This window comes from Lissotriton helveticus, chromosome 7, assembly GCF_964261635.1.
Source record: "Lissotriton helveticus chromosome 7, aLisHel1.1, whole genome shotgun sequence".
Taxonomy (NCBI): Eukaryota; Metazoa; Chordata; class Amphibia; order Caudata; family Salamandridae; genus Lissotriton; species Lissotriton helveticus.
Window position 1 is genome coordinate 313,816,425 of NC_136068.1, and position 22,421 is coordinate 313,838,845.

The following is a 22,421-nucleotide window of genomic DNA, read 5'->3' on the forward strand; positions in this document are numbered from 1 at the left end:
AAAAACAGGGATGTATTCCACAGTGAGAGTAACAGTCACCAGTGGCGGTGAACCCTCGGCAGCGGCAGCAGTGGGAGGAGACACGGGCACCAGGAGGCGGCGTGGGGCATGACCTGAGGTCAGGTCACACTCACTGCCGCGCGGCGACTCCATAAGAGGCCAAGTGGGAGGGAGGAGCAGCTGGGAGGCGGGAGCGGGGCGGCCAATGGGCGAGGGACATGAAGGAGGGACACGAAGGCAAAAGGGGGCGGGCCGCTGGGGAACAGCGGCGGGAAGTGGAGGGTGGGGGGCACAGAGGGCAGTGGCGCAAAAAAGGAGCACCTAGGATCAGACTGTAAGAAAAAGTTAAAAATGACAAAATGACAAGAAGGGAAAAAACGAAATTACAAGCACAGTGAGAGTAACAGTCAACAGGGGCAGCGAATCCTCGGCAGTGGCAGCAGCGGGAGGAGACATGGGCACCCAGGAGGAGCCGTGCGGCGTGGGGAGTGACCCGAGGTCAGGTCACACTCACTGCCGCGCGGCGACCTCCATAAGAGGCCAAGTGGGAGGGAGGAGCAGCTGGGAGGCGGGAGCAGGGCGGCCAATGGGCGAGGGACACGAAGGCAAAAGGGGGCGGGGCCGCAAGGGAGCAGCGGCGGGAAGCGGGGGCGGGGGGGCACAGAGGGCAGTGGCGTGAAAAAGGAGCGCCTAGGACCAGACAGTAAGATTTAAAACTCTACCTGGGGGGTGTCTGTCTTTTTTGGGGTCTAATAGAATGTTGTAATCACCCCCTAGTAGTATTGGTGTTCACAATAATAACAATTGTGCATAAAGGGATTGAAGAGGTAAAGGGTCGTCTATATTGGGGCCATAGTATCCAATCACGGACAATGCGTTATCTCTCACTTTTATATTAGCTAAGACTCATCTTCCTCTTGAATCTACGATTTGTCCTACTAACGTAAAATACGGTGATTTTTTAAGAATAATTGAAACACCCTTAATGTTACATGATTGGTTTGTGCAAACACTTTCTCCGACCCAGTTCTCATGTTTTATGACTTCGAGCCACTCTTCTCTGAGAAGATGTGCTTCTTGTAGTATAATTATATAACTATTCAACAGTTTAAGGTACTAAAAAAAAGATTTCGCCTTCCCCTCGTTCTTAGCCTGTTCCCATTCCAAGTCACTATTTTTAAATAGCCCATTAAATTTGAATTCTTTTCTCCTGCTTTTTACTCTGGCCCTGTTTGCTATACAATTTACATATCGGACAAATATATATATATTTTTTCCCCAAATGCTCCCCACCTAAAGAAATTTCCAATGTGCACAAAAAAAGAAAGAAAAAACGTGTGCTTTCCCCCACCCTGGAGAACCCTCCCTACTATCATAGAGCAATCCTAATTGGCCAGTTTGAGGACCAACAATCGTGAGAGATTAGTTTAACAGATTAGGCTCATAATACTACTTATCCCTATTTATTTTCATGCGTTCCAAAAGTGATTCGACTTCTTTTGGGTCTCTGATATTATAGGTTTTGTTACACCACATTATACGTAGAAGGGCTGGGAATTTCATCTGAACGATTGCTCCTTCAGCCCTCAGATCTTGCATATAATTTCCTCGGGCCCATTGTCTATCCGCCGTTGCCTTGTATATATCCGAGTGAATTTTGTAATTAAATACATCTTTTGTAAGAGTGCCTGAGTTCAAAGCCTTATTCAAAATAGATTATTTTACGGTATACGATTTGAAACTGACAAGCACTCTGCTGGGATTTTTCCCATCTTTATTAAGCCTTAACGGGTCTCTATGGACCCTTTGTATATCTTCATCCAAGATTTTTCATCCATGTCAGGGATGAAATCTTTTAGGAGATTTACTACAGAAGACCTTATATTCTGTCCTTCTTGGACTTCGGGTATATTTAAAAATCTTAAATTATTTTTCCTAGAACTATTTTCCAAGATCTCAATTTTATCCCTGAGTTCCCTCTCTGAGAGTGATACTTTGTCAATGTCGCTCTGACAGAGCCTCACTTCGTCCCTGATTTGTTCCAAAGCCGTTTCGACGACCACAACTCTATCTACTAATGCATTGATCTTGGATTCTAAGGCCTCGCATAGTAGCCTGGATTTTTTCTTGGTTTTTCTCAGATTTCGTAAAGCTGAGTTTCATCTCCTTAAGGAGCGAAGCCACAAAGTCCCCTATATCGCCCGTTGAGGGGGTATCTAAACCTTGAGCCTTGGTGGTCCCACCTTGTTGTGAGTGGTCCTCAGATTGGGGGATTTCCTCCAATATGGTGCCTTCAATGAGATCTTCAATTTCTCCTGAATCTTTTTGTCATAAGGGCTTGATATTTATTCGGTGACTCCATTATCATTAGGGCTGATGAAGACGCTGTTGGTTGATTGTGCCCAGCACAACTCTCTGCTTTAAGTGGCCCATCTCTCAAAGCTGGCTTCTCTTGAACTTTAAAAAAAGAACGCTGTGAGGGGGTCACTATTAGATTTGAACCTTTCTTTAGCTGCTCTTTTTTTGCCGTTTTTGCTGCTCTAATAGAGACCACCGCTGCAATTGCTCCTTTAGCTTTCTGAACCCTTTTTCTCCTGCTGCTATGCTTAGCTAGACCACTAACCTCTAATGTGATCAAGTCCTCTTCTTGTTCCTGAGGTATTTCAGCTGCTTTTCCAACTGCTTTTCCAATCAGAGCAGTAACATTTCCCCCTAGGGACGCCGGGTGCAGCTTTTGGTAATCACTTTTTGAAGTGCAGAGAATTCCATTAGGGTCAATAAGGCTATTTTTGCTGTTCTCGCCCTCAGAAGGTGAAGAAAATAACTTGTCCTGAACAGGCAATCTTTGTTTAGAGGAAAACAATAAATTCCCTTGTAATGGGTTCCCAGAAGTTATATTCGATATGGAAAGACCCCTTCTTTTGCCACGACCCTTTTTTCTTAATTGAATTCATACAGGCAGTGGCTTTTACCTCATTATCAATGATTATAAACTGGTTATAAAATCCTGTTTTGATTTTATTGTTCAGCCTATTCAGCCTTTTCTCATCTTGTCCTTCTAGCACTGCTTGAAAGCAGTGGGGCGACACTCCTCCACCATAGCGGAGGAGCCGCCACTGCAAAAAAGTGCTAAAATTGCCAATGAAAATTAGAACTAATAAACCAATTTTCAACTTACAACAATCTACTCATGACCAAGACTAAAAAGCGAGGGGGTCCGCATCAAATATCTACAAATGCAGAAGTTCAAAAGGGCTGCAGCCAATCCCTTCTGTGGGACCTCTCTGTAGGCAAAGAGAAGGCAGGGCAACAGGACATCCCATTTTCGCTTATGCTTTTCTGGGAGGCCCATGGTCATACCCTTAAGTGTTTGTTGAATCTCTCAACTAACCCATTGCATAGTGGGTGATAGGGTGTGGTGAACTTATAGTTCACTCCACACTCCTTCCACATTGCAGTGATATAACTTGACATGAACTTTTGTACCTCTGTCAGTTAAGACCTCCTTAGGGAAACCCACTCTATAAAAGATTCCCAGGAGGGCCCTGGCCACCACAGGGGCTGTGGTGGTTCTAAGGGGTATTGCTACTGGATACCTAGTGGCATGATCCACCACCACTAGAATATAACTGTGTCCAGATGCTGTTGGAGGGTTCATGGGACCAATGATATCAATCCCAGCCCTCTCAAAGGGAACCCCCTACCACAGGTAGTGGTATGAGGGGGGCCTTTGTGATACCACCTGACTTACCACAGGCTTGACAGGTGGTACAGGAGCAACATCATTCCTTTGTGTTCTCTGACATGTGAGGCCAGTGAAAGTAAGGGACAAGCCTGTCCCAAGTCTTACTGTGGCCTAGGTGTTGTGCTAAGGGAATATCATGTGCCAAGGTTAGTAGGAAGCCTCTAAACTTCAGAAGTATGAACACCCTCCTGGCGGCACCAGGTAAAGTAGTCATTTGTCCCAATAGATCCTGTGGGATTCACTGACACTCCCAGCAGCTTCATCAGGAGCTTGCTGTCTGAGGGGTTCAAGAGAGGGGCATGTTTGCTGCTCCAAACTCAAATCTGCACTGGAAGGGCCCCCTGTCATCAAGAACTCAACCTGACCAGGTTCCAGTTCATCTGGGACACATCCTTCACAGGGACTGAGATCATCTCCCTCAAGAGAGTGATCCTCACACTGAGTCTGGGGGGAAGACACAGCCTTACCCCTCCTGGTCTTTCTCTTGGAACGCCCTTGGTCCATTGTTCCAGGATCCAGGGCCTGTTCAGAAGTAGCCAGTTTGGCCTGTGATCTGGTCATAGCAACCATATCTGCAGTGAGGCCCATCATTGCTGCATGAGTCCTTAATTCCACATCAGCCCAAGCTGAAGTTTCAAAATCATTGCCCAACAACTACTCCACTGGAGGGTCTGAGCTAACTACAACTTTCCTAGGGCCAGTTACCCCTCTCCAGCTGAAATTAACAACTGCCAATGAATGGTCAGTCCTGGCATTGTTAGCATTGGTCACTTGGTACATTTCTCCAAGTATGATTTGGTCAGGGTCCATAAGATTCTCTGTCACCATAGTGACAATGGCACCTGTGTCCATTTATGCCATGGCCTCCTTACCATTGATTAAAGGCTGTTGTCTGTATTTTCCCAGGTTACTGGGAATGACACATAAGGTAGTAAAATCCATGCCACAATCACAGACAAGCACAGCCTGAGCTGGAGTTCTAACTAGGCCAGCACCCATTTCAGAGCCCAAGGTTAAAGCTACCAATCCCTTGTTCCCTGTACTACCACCTGTACTTATGCTAGGGGGTGCAGTTGCCTTAGGGGCAGTAGGGGTAGTAGGATTTTCCTTGGCTTTTGGACAGTCTACATCTCTTGGCCAATGAGTTTTTACTTTACACAAGTAACACAAAGGATTCTTCTTGCCTTTACCTTTGTTATATTGTGACTCCCCCCAGATGCAGGTTTTTGGGGCCCTGGTGAAGACTATTTTTGACCTTTACCCTTGTCCCCACCCTTATCTGGAGTTTTAGAATCTTGCTTCTTTTGGTCACCACCATTGTTCTGTTTTTTCTGCTTAACCCTGGGTCTGACCCCCTTATCTGCCTTCTTTCCCAATTCTTGGGGCAAGTCAGATCAGAGTCAACCAGGTATTGATGCAATAACTGATTTGGGCAATTATTAAGGATCTGCTCCCTCATAATCATATTGTACAATCCCTTGACATCATTCACTTTGCTGCCAAGCAACCAGCCTTCCAGAGCCTTAATGGCACAATCCACAAGGTCTACCCAATCCTGATTCCGTGTCTTCTGGGAGTCTCTGCACTTAATCCTGTACTGTTCGGTGGTTAAGCCAAACTCATCAATGAGAGCACTCTTTAAGATTGAGTAGTTGTCAGCATCCTCTTCTCTAACAGTGAGGAGCTTAACCCTACCTTTGTCAGCAAAGGAGAGCCACAAGATAGCTGCCCACTGCTCTTGAGGGACCCTCTGAACTTTACAGGCCCTCGCTAAAGCAGTTATCCGTTTATGAATGGCATCACCAACATGGTAGGGAGGGGCAATCCTGCTCAGGTTCCTATTATCATAGGAATGTTCCTTAATTCCAGGGACGCTGTTGCTGCCACCATGGGACTCTAGTCCCAACCTTTTTCTAGCTCTCTGGACTTATAGGGACTCTTTATCAAGGGCCAATTTCTCTTGCCTAAGCCTAAGCTTAGCTTTCTCAAGTTCATGAAATTCATATTCCCTGTCAAAAGAGCGGTCTCTCTTGCTAGATACAGAGGTCCCTACAGACTGTCCTGAGTGATTACTCTCCTCAGAGGGAGATCTAGATCTCCTTGGTAAACTCCGCACTCTTCCAAGAGGAGTAAAGGGAGGGCCCTCATTGCCTCCTCCATTCTCCTCTGGAAGATCTGTTATCCAGATGGGAACCATCATGTTCGCCCTGGTCAGGGTTATATTCTAGGTCATAAAAGTTGTCACCTCCTGACCTATCTTCATTCCCTGTCCCACCCACTCTGTCCTGTTCATCTGACCCAGGAGTCTTCCTTAGGTCATTTAACAGTAACACCTCTACTAGGCGTTGAGTGTTGTCACTTCTCCCTGTCTTTAGCTTTCTAGAGGCACACAGGGCTTTCAATTCTTGGAATGAACTCTCACTGTATCTAGAGGGCGAATGCCCACCGATTTGGGGTGCTTCAGGTGCGTTGAGGGGGTTCTTGACTCTGCAGCCACGGGGACCAAAAGACATCGCGGGCAACCAGGAGCCGAATACAAGCTATTCCACGAAAGATGTTGAGTGTTGAGGGGTCGGTGTCCGGCAGAAGCACCAACAAGCCTTGGCGAAGGTAACCCACGCCGAAGGTCAAGAAAGGTTACGGTTCAGACCAGCAAAGTCTAGGAGACTCAATAAAGTCAGGGGAGTCAGGGCAAGCCTGGAGCAACTAGGGGAGCCCAAGAAAAGCAAAGTTGACCCTCAAGTAGACCCACAGGCTGTACGCACAGGAGTCGCAAGAGGACCTCGTGCACTTTTACCAAACAGCAGCCCATGTAGCACTCGGTGAAAGGAGGCTAGAGTTCCTGGTAGGAAATGGTGCCAGAGGTTGGGGCTACACAGAGCCCAATGTACTTGCTCGGGAAACGCCAACAAGCATATGCAACGGCAAATGAACGCGGTGTACAGGGGTTCGGGTATTATTATTATTATTGTCAGATTTGTAATGCGCATGGCTGCCCCAGCAACGGGGTGTCCCAGCGCAACCGAAGTCACTGCCAGTAAAGCTGATTCGGTGCTATGCGAGATCCGAAACCGTTTTGCGAGGAGTCTAAGATTTCATTTCTCTCGATGAACTCTGTAAGAATGGTATTTACATGCGATTCTACCGTCTTTGCCAGAAAAGGCAGCTGAAATATAGGACGGTAATTACCCAGCTCAGATGGGTCCAGAGACGGTTTCTTCAGGAGAGATATAACTTTAGCATGCTTCCACGCAGATGGTACGAACGCTGTTGTTAGAGATAGATTGACCAAATCCCTACTCACTGGCGAAATGAGGGTATGAAACTGATGAAAGTGAGCAGGTGTGAAAGGGTTGGCTGGAGAGCCTGGTTTAATTTTCTGACAGAGGGACTCAAAATCATTGGGCGACAATAGGGGAAAAGACGAGAGTACTCTAACCACAGTGGATCCAATGTTCCCATGCCCTTCCACTAGGTCAGTGGATGCCAGAGGCCGGAGCAGGGCTCTTATATATCTTCTCCACCTTATTAAAAAAGTAACTGGCCAGGTTGTCAGACTGAGGATTTGAGGTAATAGGTGAGTCCGCCTTCAACCCAGAGCTCTTCATGACCTCGAGCAGGGTGAAGATTATTTTTGAGGGGTTATTGCTCGCAGAGATTTTTCCGGCTATAAACTCTGCTCTGACTCTCCGGGCCAGTTTATGATAGAGCTTAATAGACGCTCGGTATTTGTTTTTTGCTTCTGCATCATAAGTGCGCCTCCAGGCGCGCTCTAATTGTTTGCATTTTTTTTAGCTTTAATCAGCGAGATGTTAAACCAGGGATTAGACTGCCCTCTTTTTTTTACACTCAATTTGGCGGGGATGCAACTGTCCAAAGCTAGCGTCAGCCAATCCTGGAAACACATATTTGCATCCTCAATATCAGGTGGAAGCTGAGGCTTGTGGCTTAGCAGTAAATCCAAGAAATGATTGATGTCTAACTCATGCAAAGGACATTTTAAAACAGGTACGGGCAGTTCAAAACAGGCGTTCCTTGCCACCGCAGGGAGAAAGAGATGAGAAAATGATCTGTCCAGACCACGGGCAGCCCCCACGAAGGATTCTGACCTCAAACTCGGTGAGAGGGCAGCTCAATCCTCGAGGGACACAGGAGGAACCCACTTCCAGTGTTGCTGGAGCCTTTGGAGTCCGTAGGAGCTCAGGAGCAGGAGACCAGTCAATCAGGATGTGATGCCTGCGGTTGCAGGGAAGTGACTCCTTAACTCTAAAGGAGATGCCTTTGGCTGTCCTTGATGCTCGGAGCCTGCATGGTTCACGGGCACAGACAATGCTTTGGACGGAGTGGGAGAGGAAGTCGGGTCCAAACTAAGTCCAGCGAAGTCCAGAGTGTCCAGACAGTCGAAGTTCAGTGGTTTCTGGTTAAGAATCTTGTCCACTTCGAATCTAGGGACTTACAGGCAGGTAAGCCCTTTTGTACTCAGGGGAGAGGGTTGACAGATTCAGGAGACCTGGAAAGTGTCCCTTGTCCAGTTTCGTGCTAGAGCAGGAGCCAACGGCTCCCAGGACTGGTTTGAACTGGACTATGCACAGGGACACCTAATGTGCCCCTCATGCAGACTTTCAGTCACTGGCAAGCGCACCCACCCAGCCCTAATACACTAAATCCTGTCTGGGAGGTGGTCATACCTCCTGTGACATTATGCCTTTTGTTCCACCTCCCTCTTCTTGAGCTTGGCTCAGCAACAGGAGGGCAGAAATGTGTCTCTGGTCGGCGGCAACCATTTTGTGCTGCCAGGGACTAGAAGGCTGGTACCGGCAACACCAGGGGCCCAACGAAGTTCGCTTCTAAGGCTGGAATCATACCTCCCACACCAGTTACTGGTGTGGGAGGTATGATTCCAGACGGTTACCGGTGTGGGGGTATGATTCCACAATGTTTGACACCAAACACAATAGGGTTACTTTCAGCCGTTTTAGAGTTGGTCATCATGCGGTCGCATAATGCCACTCTATATGTCGTAAATGACTGATACACTGACATCCCGGGAGAATGGACTCCGTAGGCTGCAGGGATGTGCTGCTCATGCAGTGGCACCATCTCACTTAGAATCAAGCTCCCTACCCTCAGGATTGAAAAGGCCTGCTAGAGGGGTGACATAGGTTTTAAGTGCAGTGACACTTAGATCTAGTAAACCTATATCTAAAGTAAGTGGTGCATGCACCAACTTACACAGACTGCAATGGCAGGCCTGTAGTTTCATTTTGCATGGCCACTCATAGGTGGTATAATACATGCTTCAGCCCACGGGAGGCCTCTGGGGTACCTATGCCCTGTGTACATGGGTACCAAATACAAGGGACTGACAAGGGTACCCCAGTATTCAATCTGGAGTGTACCTAAGTACATAACATAACAGTGTAGGTAGAAAGCAGATAGACTGGGTCCTGATTAGCGGGATCCGAGTCAGACTAGTCAAAAACAGCATTACATGAAGCTAAAAGTAGGGGTAACCATAAGAAGCCGATCCTACTTTCCTATATGGAGTGACCTACTTATTGCACACTCCTCTCTTCCTTTTAAAGGTATTGTCACACTAACATATGAAAAGCAGTATTTCTTACAAAGCTATGCATGTTTTTAATTGAAGAATACCTTTGTAAGAGATATTCCTCTTTTAAACTCACTTAGGGGAACTTACCTGCAGGCAATACTTGGTATAGGGTACTTTATAAGTGTAATTACTGACTGACTTGCTCATGTGTTCATTTGAGTCACATACACATACCATAGAACATGTATAAGGTTTGTGGATGCTTACGTTAATTTGATGACGTGGGAGAAATTATTCTTGGATTGTGTAGTGATTATCTTGGAGATCAGTATGGTTTTACTCTGTAATGTCTTTGAGAAGCAAAACACATTTCTTGTGATACAAAGCAGCATCATTACACTCTTTAAGACTTCTCTTGCTTATCTAGAAATATTCCGCATTGTATTTATTTTCTATTGTCATCAAGTAACGTTATTGGAAACAGCAAGATGCTTCTTTGTGATTTTGTGAGTTTTTTGACCTGCTGTAGTGTGACACTTTGTTTTCGTGATTGTCTTGCTTTATGCAGTGACGTTATTGAGCTCTTTCAAATGTTCTCGTGTACCAAGGAAAGCTGTGACTGATATCGTCAAGGGATTCTCTTGTGTTATGGATTGTAGTTTTGACTTTGAAGCGGTCTAGCTGATTGTGAGGCAATATCATTAAGCTTGGTTAGGTCGATCCCTTGAGTGACCTGTCATTGACCTCAAAGTTCATGAGGTCATGAATTAACATTAAAAGCTTTTTAATATGTTGCTTGTTATTGTGTTGCGCTAATAATCACAGTTTGGCTTGAATTTTTAATCGTCCTGCATTGCCTTAAATTATTATTAAGGGGTCGATTGCGATGTCGTTCAGAAAGGCTCCGAAAGGCATTCAATTCTGTCGAATATGTTTCGGAAGCCTTGTTTCTCACTAACTCTGACACATTTCCGGACGACCGATTATGATGTCCGGAAAGCGTTTGGGCAGTCCGTATCGGTTCCAAAAGGCATTCGGACAGCCCGAGCGTTTCCGAGCCGAATCGTACAGCTCTATGGACATGGTTTCCGAACGAGCGAGTACGATGACTGATTCGGACAGCTGTTCCAGTCTGGTCTACCTGACACAAAACGGCTGTTGGAATCTGTCATTGGGGGCCCATAGCCCTTCACCTGGGGCTCTGTGAATCGGGCCCGTGGGGGTACTCATGTTTCCCCCCTTCCTATGCATGCTCTGTGTGGCAGGCACCACGGGGGGCCTGCCACAGGGCACAAGATTTTCCCCAACCACCCATTTTTTCAATGGGGGACTGTGTTCTAGTTGGGAACACAGGCTCCTATTGAAGTCAATGGGCGTCCAACCGGACACACTGTAATTGTTTGGTTGGAATCCACGGACCCGAGTCGTTCGGAAGGCATTCTGAAGCCGATTCCGTTGGACTGCTTTCCGGACAACATCGTAATCGGCCCCTAACTATTATATTTGGTTAAGATATCTGCTTGTGTTTCAGAGTTATTCCAATTACCTTGGTATAGTATTCTATTAGGCGTTAGAGATTTTTGTCAATGAGTTGATTCTATACTCATCTCTTTTCCTTTTTCCGACTTTCTTGAAACTTGTAAAGCTAGCAGCTGGGACCAAAACCTACCTTTGCTCTTTAAAATGAAAGCTAAGAGAGGAGGCTTGTTGTGGATTTTTCTGTTCAAGCTTTTCTGCTGTTTGCCATTTTTCATGGCTAGAAAGGTCTACAAGAGTCATCTTTCAGTGAAAGATAAAAAAACGATTATGCTTCTTCGGCCTCACACTGTTCATTCCTGCTCATTCTTGTTCTTGACCACTGGGTGCTCTCTGGAGACCTATTTTCAATGGATGATATACCCTCTTGGGGATCTTGGATTTCTGTACCATTCAGAAGGGCAGTGTCCACATTTCGTTCCTTACCATTATCCATGCCTGTGTGGTCAGCCCATTGCATTTGACTTTAACATATCTCATCTAGGATGTGACTGCATGCTCAAAAATACATTTTGTCATATTAAATGTCTCTTTTACTTCTGACTCACTTCTCAAGTCTCTGATAGTAATGAGGGACAAAAGTACTAAAAATGAAAAGACAAATAATCACCCTCTTTGGTCTTAACGGAAAGATCATAGACTTTCTAAAGCTCAGACCTTTAGCTTCTAGGTGGGTGGATAATCAACAATTTCTCCTCCATAACTTCCCTATTAGTATAAAGGATAGATGCCTTCTGCGCTCAGGTGGGGCTAGCATGGCACCCATGTCTCTCACCTAGTTGAAGATTCTTTGCTTGAGAAACCTGATTTAGTCAGTGGTGCCCACTACTCAGGACCTTCCCCTGAAACTATTCAGCCTCCAGTGACCCATCAACGCCCTTGTTTGAGAATGGACTCATTTAAAGGCCCTAACGGATCATTAATCTCACATAGTGTTTCTTTCTCTATACCCACCCTGGAAATTAAGCCTTGTTTTTTGGATTTATCAAGCATTGTGAAGTTTAATGCAGCAAATCCATAGATTACTTCATTTTATTCATGAACAATTTAATTCTCTCTCATGGTATATGTTGATGCACTTGATTTCACTGCCACATTTTTTGGGTTGCAAAACCAATGTTATAGCTGAGTTATGCATTGCCTCATGTTTTACGTATTTGATAATGCCTCCTAAAATAAATCAAGCCATTTAACAGTATTGCTTTTGCTGAAGGATTGCACATTCAAATGTAGACTAGACTGTATTAATACTATATAATATTTCAGAGATTTATGCCAGATCTCTTCTGTCTCCCCCTCTTTCAGCCAACACCAGTGTCATAAATGTACCAAGCAGCACTTCAGAAAGTCAGTGCTTTTCCCGAGATCCCAATCTAAGTACCGGAAGAGAGAAACTAGAGTGGGGTAATGGAAGTGAACCCTTGACAGCTACTGTGATCCCACAAATTAGTGGAATTCAATCCCTCAACTCTCTCCGAGTGTTGGGGAGAAAGGACCAATTTGCCACTCTGTCTGGTAACAGTTTACAGGTAAATGACTAGCGTACATCCAACATTTGTAGCTTATTTTGCAATAGTTACATTTAAGACGTTTTTTTGTGCCATGAATTGTATTCCCATGACATTATTTACTTTTCATTTACAATACTGGTTTCAGATGAATGACCATGGGAGCCTGGAATTTTCCAGTACTGAGAAGACAGAGTCTGCTGAGCCACCAAATGAGGCACAGTCACTGAGAGGCACACAGTCTGAGAAGCTGTTGTATACCAAAGAAGGTTCTATTTTGACCCAAGGTAAGAAAGAACAGAGGTATACATAGCTTGTGTGTTACGGATATTGTGGTATGGTGTGTGCGCGTAGACACAGAGATGTATTTTTTTTAAATATGGAGACCTCATTCTAGGAGCAGAGGTAAGAGTAGTCAGAAAATATAGTAAACATCATATTTGAACTAATAGCTCTTGAGGGTGCTTTTTTCATTCATCATGTCACAATGTTGAACTTTATAAGGGATGGCACTTGCTCTCCTGTCTTTCGGTTCTCACTCTCCCATACATTGGTGATCATTAGAATGGGAGGACTGGCAATTTACAGTGCCCGTGTGCTCCTAGCCATCCTGACCATCCTCAACAATCCTACTACACTGACAGACAGCCACTGACCAGCTTTTGTTCTGCTCTGTAGTCGCAGCTGGACTCCTGGTGCCCTCCCTCGGGCCTTGCGACCTGGCTGCATGCCTCGAAGTGAGTGGTACAGACACCTGAGAGGGCAGGCATCCTATTTATCCGCCTTTACCCCCACCAGGCTTAGGCTTTGGGTGGTGCTGGGGGGCCGGCCGCCACTGGAATCAATGCTCCAGAGGACGCCCTGGCCCCAAGCCCGAAATAAAAGTGAGCGTGATGGAAAGGGCTGCAGGCGGCAGATGGGGGTCCTGTGGGTCACAATCCTTTAACTCCGCCGTGCCAAGTGGGTGACCCGCTACCACCCTGACCTCTGGTCCTCCTGAGGCTAGGGTCCTGCTGCTGCCGGAGCCATCAAACTTTCCCGGGGAGGTGGAGAGGAGACCTGGTTGCCTCTTCCTTTGAGATTGCTGGACTTGCCTGACTGGGCGACCACGCGAATGTTGGCCCTTGGAGCCCAGCACCACCGCCTTTACTGCTTCTACTGCTTTGGCCCGGATTCTGAGCCTTCAGGACACTGTCATCGGCCCTTTCTTTGGGGGTACCTCCACCCATCATCAGCTCACCCCCTGATAACAGCAGATGTTACCGGCCTTGGTGAGTTCATTCAGATGAGGCCAAGCCTTGTAACAAAACCACCTCACCCTCCTGTCACCCTGCCTTGAAATCTTCAGTGGCGGGTGATGAGTGAGTGTTAGGGGACTGGGGACCCGAGAACTACCCTTGCCTGGTTAGTGGACCTCATACCACCTGCGGACCCTTGGCTTCCTTCCCACCCTGCCAGGCGGCAGCCTCACTAGATACCCTCAGCTACTCGTGCTGCCCAGCACTCAGAAGGCAATTGGGCTGATCGGGTCCAGCTGGACCTGACTCCCAAGACTTAGATCTCCAACTCTTATCCCAGGTTCCCCATACTCCACCAAATGGTGAAGGACAAAGGGCTAATGATGCATGCACAAACTAAGATGGACAGGTTTACCACCTCTGCAGACATGTCTGCCAAGTGGCATGGGGCTGCCTCCTCAGACTGGCATGCTGCGTAGCCCACCGACCTCACTGCCATACAGCCATACAGATGTCCAGTGAGGAGGTGGAGTCCAAAATAGGAGGTGTCAAAGTAGACGTCTCACTCACCCAGCATTACCTCCGGGACATGACCCAGTGGCATAGCTTCGGGGGGGGGGGGGTGTTTGGAGTTGTACACATCCCTAATAAATGTACTTTCTGGTAAAAAGTTGGGCACATGTGCTTTCAGTCGGGTCATGTGCCTTTTGGATTCCAGCAGTAATTTTGGCATGCACACAGACAAAAATATACACACTCTCTCCCTGTTTTAGTATTTAAAAAGTTGGTTAGTTTACAAAATATAATTTTGTTCCCTCGCTTAATACCACTACCAACTGCATTCCTCTCCCTTTTCACTGGCCCTTAAGCCTTTCTCATGCGCCCTACTTGTCATAAAATGTATTTTTTTGTCAAAAGTGTTTTTATTGGTAATTAGAAACAAAAGAAAACATGCGACAGTCCCGCACAACTTCCCACGCAGGGGGCATTATGGAGTCAAGGTGAAGTAAAGGCCCATTATCTCGGAGCGAAGTCGTGTGGCCAGCCCAAGCAAATCTCCAACATCTGGGGAGTAATAATGGCTCAGCAAGGCCTACCCTTAGCCAGTGACATAGAGTTTGTACCGTGAAAAAGGGCCGGGAAGCGGTGGTAGGCCTGGGGCGTGACAAAGGTTCGATATCCCCTCGTGAGGGAAAGCTCCAGCAGATCATAGCGGCAGGACTCCGCTTCAAACAAAAACCAGAAACCCCCCTCCCCCCAACTACCCCCCACCCTCCCCGAACCCCAGTGGTGGTAGCATGTTTACTGGTAAAACTAGGCTAGTAGAATGGCGGTTACAGCTGGAACAAATGGAGCGCACGCATACTGGGCGGATAGACTGCGGAAGGGAGACCCTTAGAAAGGAACTGTGCCAGGGGGCCCCAGCGAAATTCGAAGTTTTTAAAATCGTCTCAGAATATGTCAGCCATTCTCTCCACACTCAACAATTTCCACAGACGTGCATGCCAAAGGGAGACCTCCGGGGCAGCCTTCTGCTTCCATGCCGCGGCCAAAGTGAGTTTAGCCGCTTCCACACATAGCCACATGATCCTCTTATCAGCCTTGGTTTGATGTTCGAGCTCTGGGTCCCGTAGGCCTAGCAGAATGTGAGCCATCGTTTCCTCAATCGGATAGCCCAGTATTTCTTTAATGTGGGATAAAATCTCGTCCCAATAAGGTCGAATGATGGGGCAATCTCACCAAATATGGCGGAAGTCCCCCAGTAGGCCACAACCCCTCCAGCACCTATGCGAGGGGTTCGGGAAAATCTGACGCAACTTGGCTGGGTAGAGATACCAATCCACCATTGTTTTGAAGTGTGCCTCACGTAGCTCTATGGAATGGTTGTGTTTCGTTACGTCAGTCCACAGGCGGGACCACTCCACCTCAGTGATGTCCCGGCCAAGCACCCCCTCCCACATAGACATGTAGCGGGGTCTAGGGGACACTGCAGTAACAGAAGGTGATTATAGAGAAAAGAGATCGCCTCCCGCATGGTAGAGGACCTAGAGAGGAAGGACTCAAATGGTGTCAGTGGTCTGGTGGCCGCGTCTCTCACCATGGGGGATAAGGCCCAGTGCAGAAGCTGTGTGTGATGGTACCTCTCGGTTCTTTGGATGTCGTAATCCCGCATGCAATTATCAAAAGTGAGGGGCACGTAACCGTGGAAAAGGTGTGTGAGTGCTACGCAACCCCCCTCCCTCCATCTGTCAAAGGGGCCCTCAAGCGCCGCTGGCGGGAAGGCGGGGTTAAAGTGTATAGGAATGAAGGGGGAAGGGAATGTCGTCCACCGATCATCACCAGAGATCGAATCCCAGACCTTGAGTGTAGTGCTCGTGGGGGTGCTGATGTAGACGTTTTTTGGCCTATCGCTCTTGGGTTTCCACACTAGGTCCCAGATCGACCTCCCCGCCACACTTCTGTCCATGTGCAGCCAATGCTTTTCCGACTCCTGCTGGGTCCATTCCACTAGTATACGAAGTTGCGCTGCCTTATAGTACAGGTGCATGTCGGGAAGGCCCGTCCCCCCTCCCTCCTCGGACGGCGTAGGGTGGCATAGGAAAATCGGACACGTCCCCCCTGCCAGATGAAGCGGAGCATCTGCGTTTTAACTTGCCGAAAGAAGTCCCCATCAGGGGTAATAGGTAGTGCTTGAAAGAGGTATAAGAGCTTAGTGAGAAGGGTCATTTTGATCGCATGTATGCGCCCCAACCAGGAAATGAACATCGATTTCCACCGAGCCAACATCTTCTGAATGGACGTGAGCAGTGAGGGAAAATTAGCGGAATAGAGTTTCTCGATCTTGGGAGTCAAGTGGATCCCCAAGTACTGTATAGAGGTATGGGTCCACGATAAGATTGTGAGAGACTGGAGGTGTGTCACCTCTGCTGGGGGCGAAGTGAGGTTGAGGACAAATGATTTCCCATAGTAGATCTTAAAACCTGCCACGCCTTCAAAGCACAATAAGGCGTCCCGAACATGGGGGAGTGAGTGGGCGGGGTCAGAGAGGGAAAGGAGGACATCATCCGCAAACAGGGTAATCTTGTGAGATTCCCCCGTGAAGGGGAGGCCCCGAATATCTGGATCCTCCCTCAGCCCCAGTCTACCCTGTCAAAGGCCTTCTCCGCGTCAAGGCCCACCAGAACGGCAGGGATCTTGAACTTGTTTGCTTTTTCAATGAGATGGATTACTCGTCTGGTGTTATCGTGGGTTTGGCGGCCCTTGATAAATCCGGACTGATCCGGATGGATAAGTGCCAGCATCAAGTCATTCAGTCTACCTGCTAGTATGGACGAGTAAAGATTGGCGTCCAGGTTGAGTAGAGCGATCGGCCGGATGATGAGCACGACGATGGGTCCTTCCCAGGATTGGGGATAACCAAGATTATCGCCTCTGCCATAGTCCCGGACGTCACGCCATTGTCTGCCATACCATTAAATAGTTGTACCAGGAAGTCGCTCAGTTCCGAGGCGAAGGTTTTGTAAAAGATCGCGGTAAATGCATCGGACCCCGGGGCTTTATGAGGTTTCAGGGCCTTGATGGCTGCTAGTACCTCTTCCCTGGTGAAGGGGGCGGTAAGGAGGTCGTTCCACTCCGTCGACACTTGGGGGAGTGGGAGCGCCCGCAAATAGCCCTCCTGTTTTCCGACGTTGTGAGTGTCTCCGGTGTAAAGTGCTTCATAGAAGGCACCGAAGAGCCCCGCTTTGGAGCCATCATGATGGATGAGGGTCCCCGATGCATCTTGGATGCCCCCAATATATTATTTTTCCCTCTTGTCTCGGAGTTGACGAGCTAGGTGTTTCCCGACCTTATTACCTTGGGAGTATGAGAGGTGCCGCAATTTCAACAGCGTGAGCTCCGATCTATTATTATAGTGGACTCTGAGTTTCCCCCTAACCGCCGCTAGTTGTCGCATCGCCCGCCTGGAGGGGTTCTGTTTGTGAGCGAGTTCAAGCGAAGAGAGTTCCTCTTCCAATTGTTCCCGCTCTTTCCTTCTCAGTTTGTTAAGGGCGGCGTTAAGTGCTATACAGCTGCCACGTATTGAAGCTTTGGAAGCATCCCACGTGTTAAATATCGATGTGTCTTCCGCGTTGTTAAGGTCAAAGAATTCGGCAATAGCCGTCCGCAACGCCCGGCAGGAGGATTTGTCTCGAGTCAGGGAGGCAGAAAAGTACCACCTGCGGTGGGAGGTATCGGCCACATCCCACCGGAGGCAGATAGCAAGCAAGCTATGGTCCGAGACTGACAAAGGAAAAATCTTGGCCTCGCGTAGATCCCCCGGGAGAGATTGGCTAAGGAAGAAATGGTCCAGCCGGGAGTAGGAATGGTGGACGTGGGAATAAAAAGTAAAATCTTTGGAGTGGGGATATAGGGACCGCCATCCATCAACCAACCCCATGTCCGCAATCATTCGTTGTGTGTCAGTGGAGAACAAGCCGGCATCAGATCTCTGGTGGTGAGTGCTGTCCACATCCCTCTGCCAAACTAGGTTAAAATCCCCCATTACAATTAGAGGTCCCTCCACAAAGTCAATGACTGTCTTTAGCAGGCCCTGTAGAAATCCGTTCTGACCCGTATTGGGAGCGTAAAGGACCAGAAATGTGCAAAGCTTACCGCGTAGTATCCCCTTAACCGCCAGCCAGCGCCCCGCTCCCGTGGGCTGAAAGTGCAGGCACGCTCGGAACATGAGAGCTACTCCCCTATGCTTCGTGGGGGCTGAGAATCTATAGATGAGGGGAAATTTTTGTGCTTTAGACGATAGTCCTCCCTCCTAGTCAAGTGTGTTTCTTGCAGCCCCACCACGTCTAAGTGATGATCTAGTATGTACTTCCAGATCTTTTCACGCTTTTGAGGTGAGTTCAGCCCCTTCACATTCCAAGTCCCTAAAGTGAGCGGCATCTCAGTTGGGGGTGACCTGTCTTGCATTCTATGGGGGACATCCGGAGCAATCCATTCTCCTATCCCCCAGCCATGAGTCTCCTCGACTCCACACAGCCCAGCCATTTGGACCTTCCAGGGCAGAACAACCCATGCAGAACAAGTATCCTCACAGCATGTCGCATTCAGCCTCGCCAAGTCTCCAGACACACCGCGTCTCAACTGTAATGTAAGTAAACCGTCCCCCCCAGCTACCACCACTCCCCTCCCCTTCCCACAACCCCAGGGACCAGCAGGCCTGGCCAAGCAACGCAAAATAAAATGGCGTAAAAGCCTAAAAAAGGAGTCTCCAGGAGCGGCCACTAGGGCCGGGAAACAGTTAGGTAGTGGGGGTCCCTCTTGAACCCACAAGGGGGGCGTGGTTTCAGGGTAAGCATAAAGTGTTCCCAGTACCTGATGAAGAGATGTCCCTCGGACACATTCAATTCTTCCTCCCAGGCTCACTCAGTGGGAGGATCATCCTGTAATGCCGCGTCTGTGACCAGTGCCACAGAGGCCACCGCGGCCCCTCTCGCTTGGAGGTTTGCAGAGACGTCCGGCCTCCCCGCAGCTGCTGCACTGCCCACTCTTTGCCATGCCGGGGAACGTTGTCGTCTCCTTGGTGAGGAGGTGCCGCTCCTGGGTGTTAAGGTAGGGTCGTCCAAACCAAGGATCGTCAAGGCAGCTTTGAGAGATCGAACCTGGACCAGCTTCTATCAGCGAAATATAAGGCGGAAGGGGTGACCCCAGGAGTAGGCCACCTTCTGGTCTCTAAGGTAATTGGTAACCGGGCGAAAGTCCCGCCGTTTCTGCAGAGTCGAGGCCGCTAAATCTTGGTACAACAAGGGCTGATGATCTCGAAATCGCAAGGGATTAATGTCTCGTGCTTTCTGCAGAATCTGTTCCTTTAGTTGGAAGTCGTGCACACATACCAGGATATCCGGGGGTGGTGCTTTCGGACCTCTAGGTAGTCCGACTCTGTGAGCCCTGTCCAAGCGGATCTCCCGAGGGTCCTCCTCACCTAGGATAAACTGAAAGAGGGCTTGCACGTATTCTCTGAGGTCCTTGCCCTCTCCTGCCCAGGGCACCGCTCGGATCCTGATATTATTCCGGCGGGACCGGTTCTCCAAGTCCTCAGCGTGGGCCTGGAGATCAAGGTTCTGTTCCGTGAGCCGGAGGACGTCTTGTTGGAGATGATGCACATCTTCCGCCAGGCCCAGGTCATGCTCCTCCAAGGTAGCCACTCGCTCCCCGATTCCATCCACGTCCCTCCTCATTTCGCGGAGACCCGATTACAGCTGAGAGTGCAGCTCCGCAATGTCTTCCTTCATTGCTGTAAAGAGTTCGACCATAAAGGCCTTGGTGGCCGGGATCTCGCCGTCGTTCCGCGGAGGCGTCTGACTGGGTCCCGGTGAGGACGGCGATGGCGCTCCTTTGCCCAGTCCTTCTTTGGCTGGCTTATCCTTACGTGGCCTGCCCGCCATGACGCGGCTCCGGGGTCCACTGGTTAGACGGGCCTTCAGGGGGCCGCGTGGGGTAATGCAGCCCAATCTTCCGCCTTCCGCCGCTATGTTCAAGGCACACGCTGATCAGGGAACCAGACCCCCACTCCGCAATACCTCCCGGGACCTTGTGTAGGATACCTCCTGAACCGGTGAAAAGTAGGCCCAGTAAAAGCTCGCTGCAGGGGGACCTCCTGTCTGGATAGGTCGCCGCCGCTCCATTCTCTCCGTGAGGCCCCCGGCTCTGCACAGGCGGACGTGGCTCTGAGGGCTCGGGCAGGGGGGCTGGGGGCCGTCAACGTGTGTGCCCCTCAGGCCCGGGTCAGGTGCAGTAAAGTAGTCCTCCGCCCCTGCGGAACTGGGCAGTCGCGTGGCTCCCGCGAGCAGGGCCTCCCTCAATAAGCTCATGCAGCCTCCGCTATTGACCAGGAGGCCCCCGTCGAACCCCGCCTCCTCACCTCCAAGGCAGTGCCCACACGCTGACCTGGCCGCCACTGCAATCTCGGCCGCTGTACCGTCGGGTGGGCACGAGCGTAGGCCCAGGATCCCCGGCCTCTGGTGGTCGTCAGCCGCCCACGCCTCCTAGTCGTCAGGCGCTCCTCCGTCGTGCTCCCCAGGCTAGGGGCACTCCACCACCACGGTGCCCAGATCGCCCCCGCAGACAGAGCCGACAAGGGCCGCCGGGCCGCAGATGTCACGTCTGGGGCCTCCAAGCTGCAGAGGCAGCGCCTCTGTCGTAGTGTGCGATTCGACCGACAGCTCGGTCGCGGCTCTCACTCCAGCCCCCGGTCTCGGCGGGCGTTTTCGCGCCGCGGGCCTCTGGCTGTCAGGAACAGCTCGGCGCCTCAGCCAGGCAGCGGGAACCTCCAGATGCCTCCCACTGCTTCAGGAGGTGACGCGACTGGGCTAGTCGGGTCGCCAAGCGTCCTGGGAGAGTGCAGGACAAAGCTAAGCACTTGTGGCGCCGGAGGGACTTAGGAACACGTCTCACTCCGTCGCCATCTTAGACACGCCCCCCCCATAAAATGTATTTTAACGTTATAGGATGTTAGAAATTCTGAAGCTCACACTCCCCTATCTTACTCACTAAGCTACGCCTCTACATGACCCACAGAGTGACCACAGTGGAAGATGATATCAACTCCCTCAAGACCAAAGAGGCCAAGCTATTATCCCTCACTGCCACCACAGGAAAGTGCACCGAGAATGCAGAGAATAGATCGTGGCACAACTGCTGACTTGTAGACTCTTAGCCAGAATATCTGAACCTGTGTGTTACTTGTGTGTACCCTTTCTGCCTGAGGAGCCACACCCTCCTCTTGGGATTTGAACTCCTAGCTACTACTACTGAGCAGACATTGACTGAGTGCTGCTAGCTCCTATAAGTTTTTTGAAAATGTACGTTTCAATGTCCCAAAACACTCTGACATTAAACCGGAGGGAAAGCAAGGTTTCCTGGTCGCATACGTTTTAACTCTGAAAATGGGATAAATGTTTTTGCTGTGCTAGAATCTTGTTTTATTTCTCCACAAGTTGCACCATTTTCTACTGTGTATTTGTTCTCATTTGTTAGTGATGGTGATTAGGTACTGATGGTGAGATGCTTTCTAGAAGTTAGCTTTGACAGTAGGAGCAAAATCCTCAGTGTCCCCATTTAATTACAAACAGCTCATGGGGTCTGTGAAGCGTATATATGGTATGTCATGCGAATGCCCAATAGAGTAACTCTGTTTTTTTGTTTGATTTGTTTCGCCATATTTTTATTGTGTAAACCAGGATCAAACGTGTAGAAGGGTCTCTGCCCAGACGTGTTCCCTTATTGCCATGTCCCCAACCCAACACTTTTGTCATTGCCAGCAGGTGTATGTCTAATTCCTCACGGCTCTTAGTTTTCAAGTGCTCCCCCGGTTGTAGCTCTGACTTCCTCCTGGATAAAATGGCAAAGTGCTTAGCTTCTTTGTCCCTTGAGCTCCAAACAGCAGGTAGGCATGCAAGGCACCATCAGTGGGTAGAACACCCAATGGTCCACAAATGCAGCAGCTAGGAGGATTATAGGAGCATCAAAGTTTGATAACAACATCACTGCCCTCTGAACCCTCTTCGTCTCCCCGTGAAAATAAACACTATTTTCAAAAGCATGGTGAATACTTTTTTTAGCCCCATCATGTTTGTCCCTTAGAACAGCAAACCTCTAAACACAGGAAGCATCCTTAAGTGTATGCCAAGTAGATAACTAAACATTTCTAATGTTGAGGCCCAATCATCAGGATTATGTTTAAGGTCACTGTCACATTACCATATTTCAGGGAAAAAAAGTTAAAACATCCTTACTTCTTGATTCAAATCACCTAAAACGCCATCAATATTTGGCAGCGTGGCACT

The 22,421-nt window shown here is 48.9% G+C and overlaps 1 protein-coding gene across 2 annotated transcripts in view; it reads left to right on the forward strand.

Moving 5' to 3' along the window:
* The window catches only part of L3MBTL1 (L3MBTL histone methyl-lysine binding protein 1), a 370,013-nt gene that overhangs the window by 44,830 nt on the left and 302,762 nt on the right, over window positions 1-22,421 (forward strand). For both annotated transcript variants that reach the window (XM_078650498.1, XM_078650499.1), the window contains exons 2-3: window positions 12,141-12,364; window positions 12,492-12,630. In XM_078650498.1, coding sequence (XP_078506624.1) covers window positions 12,141-12,364; window positions 12,492-12,630 — 363 coding nt within the window. The remainder of the gene's footprint in view (window positions 1-12,140; window positions 12,365-12,491; window positions 12,631-22,421) is intronic.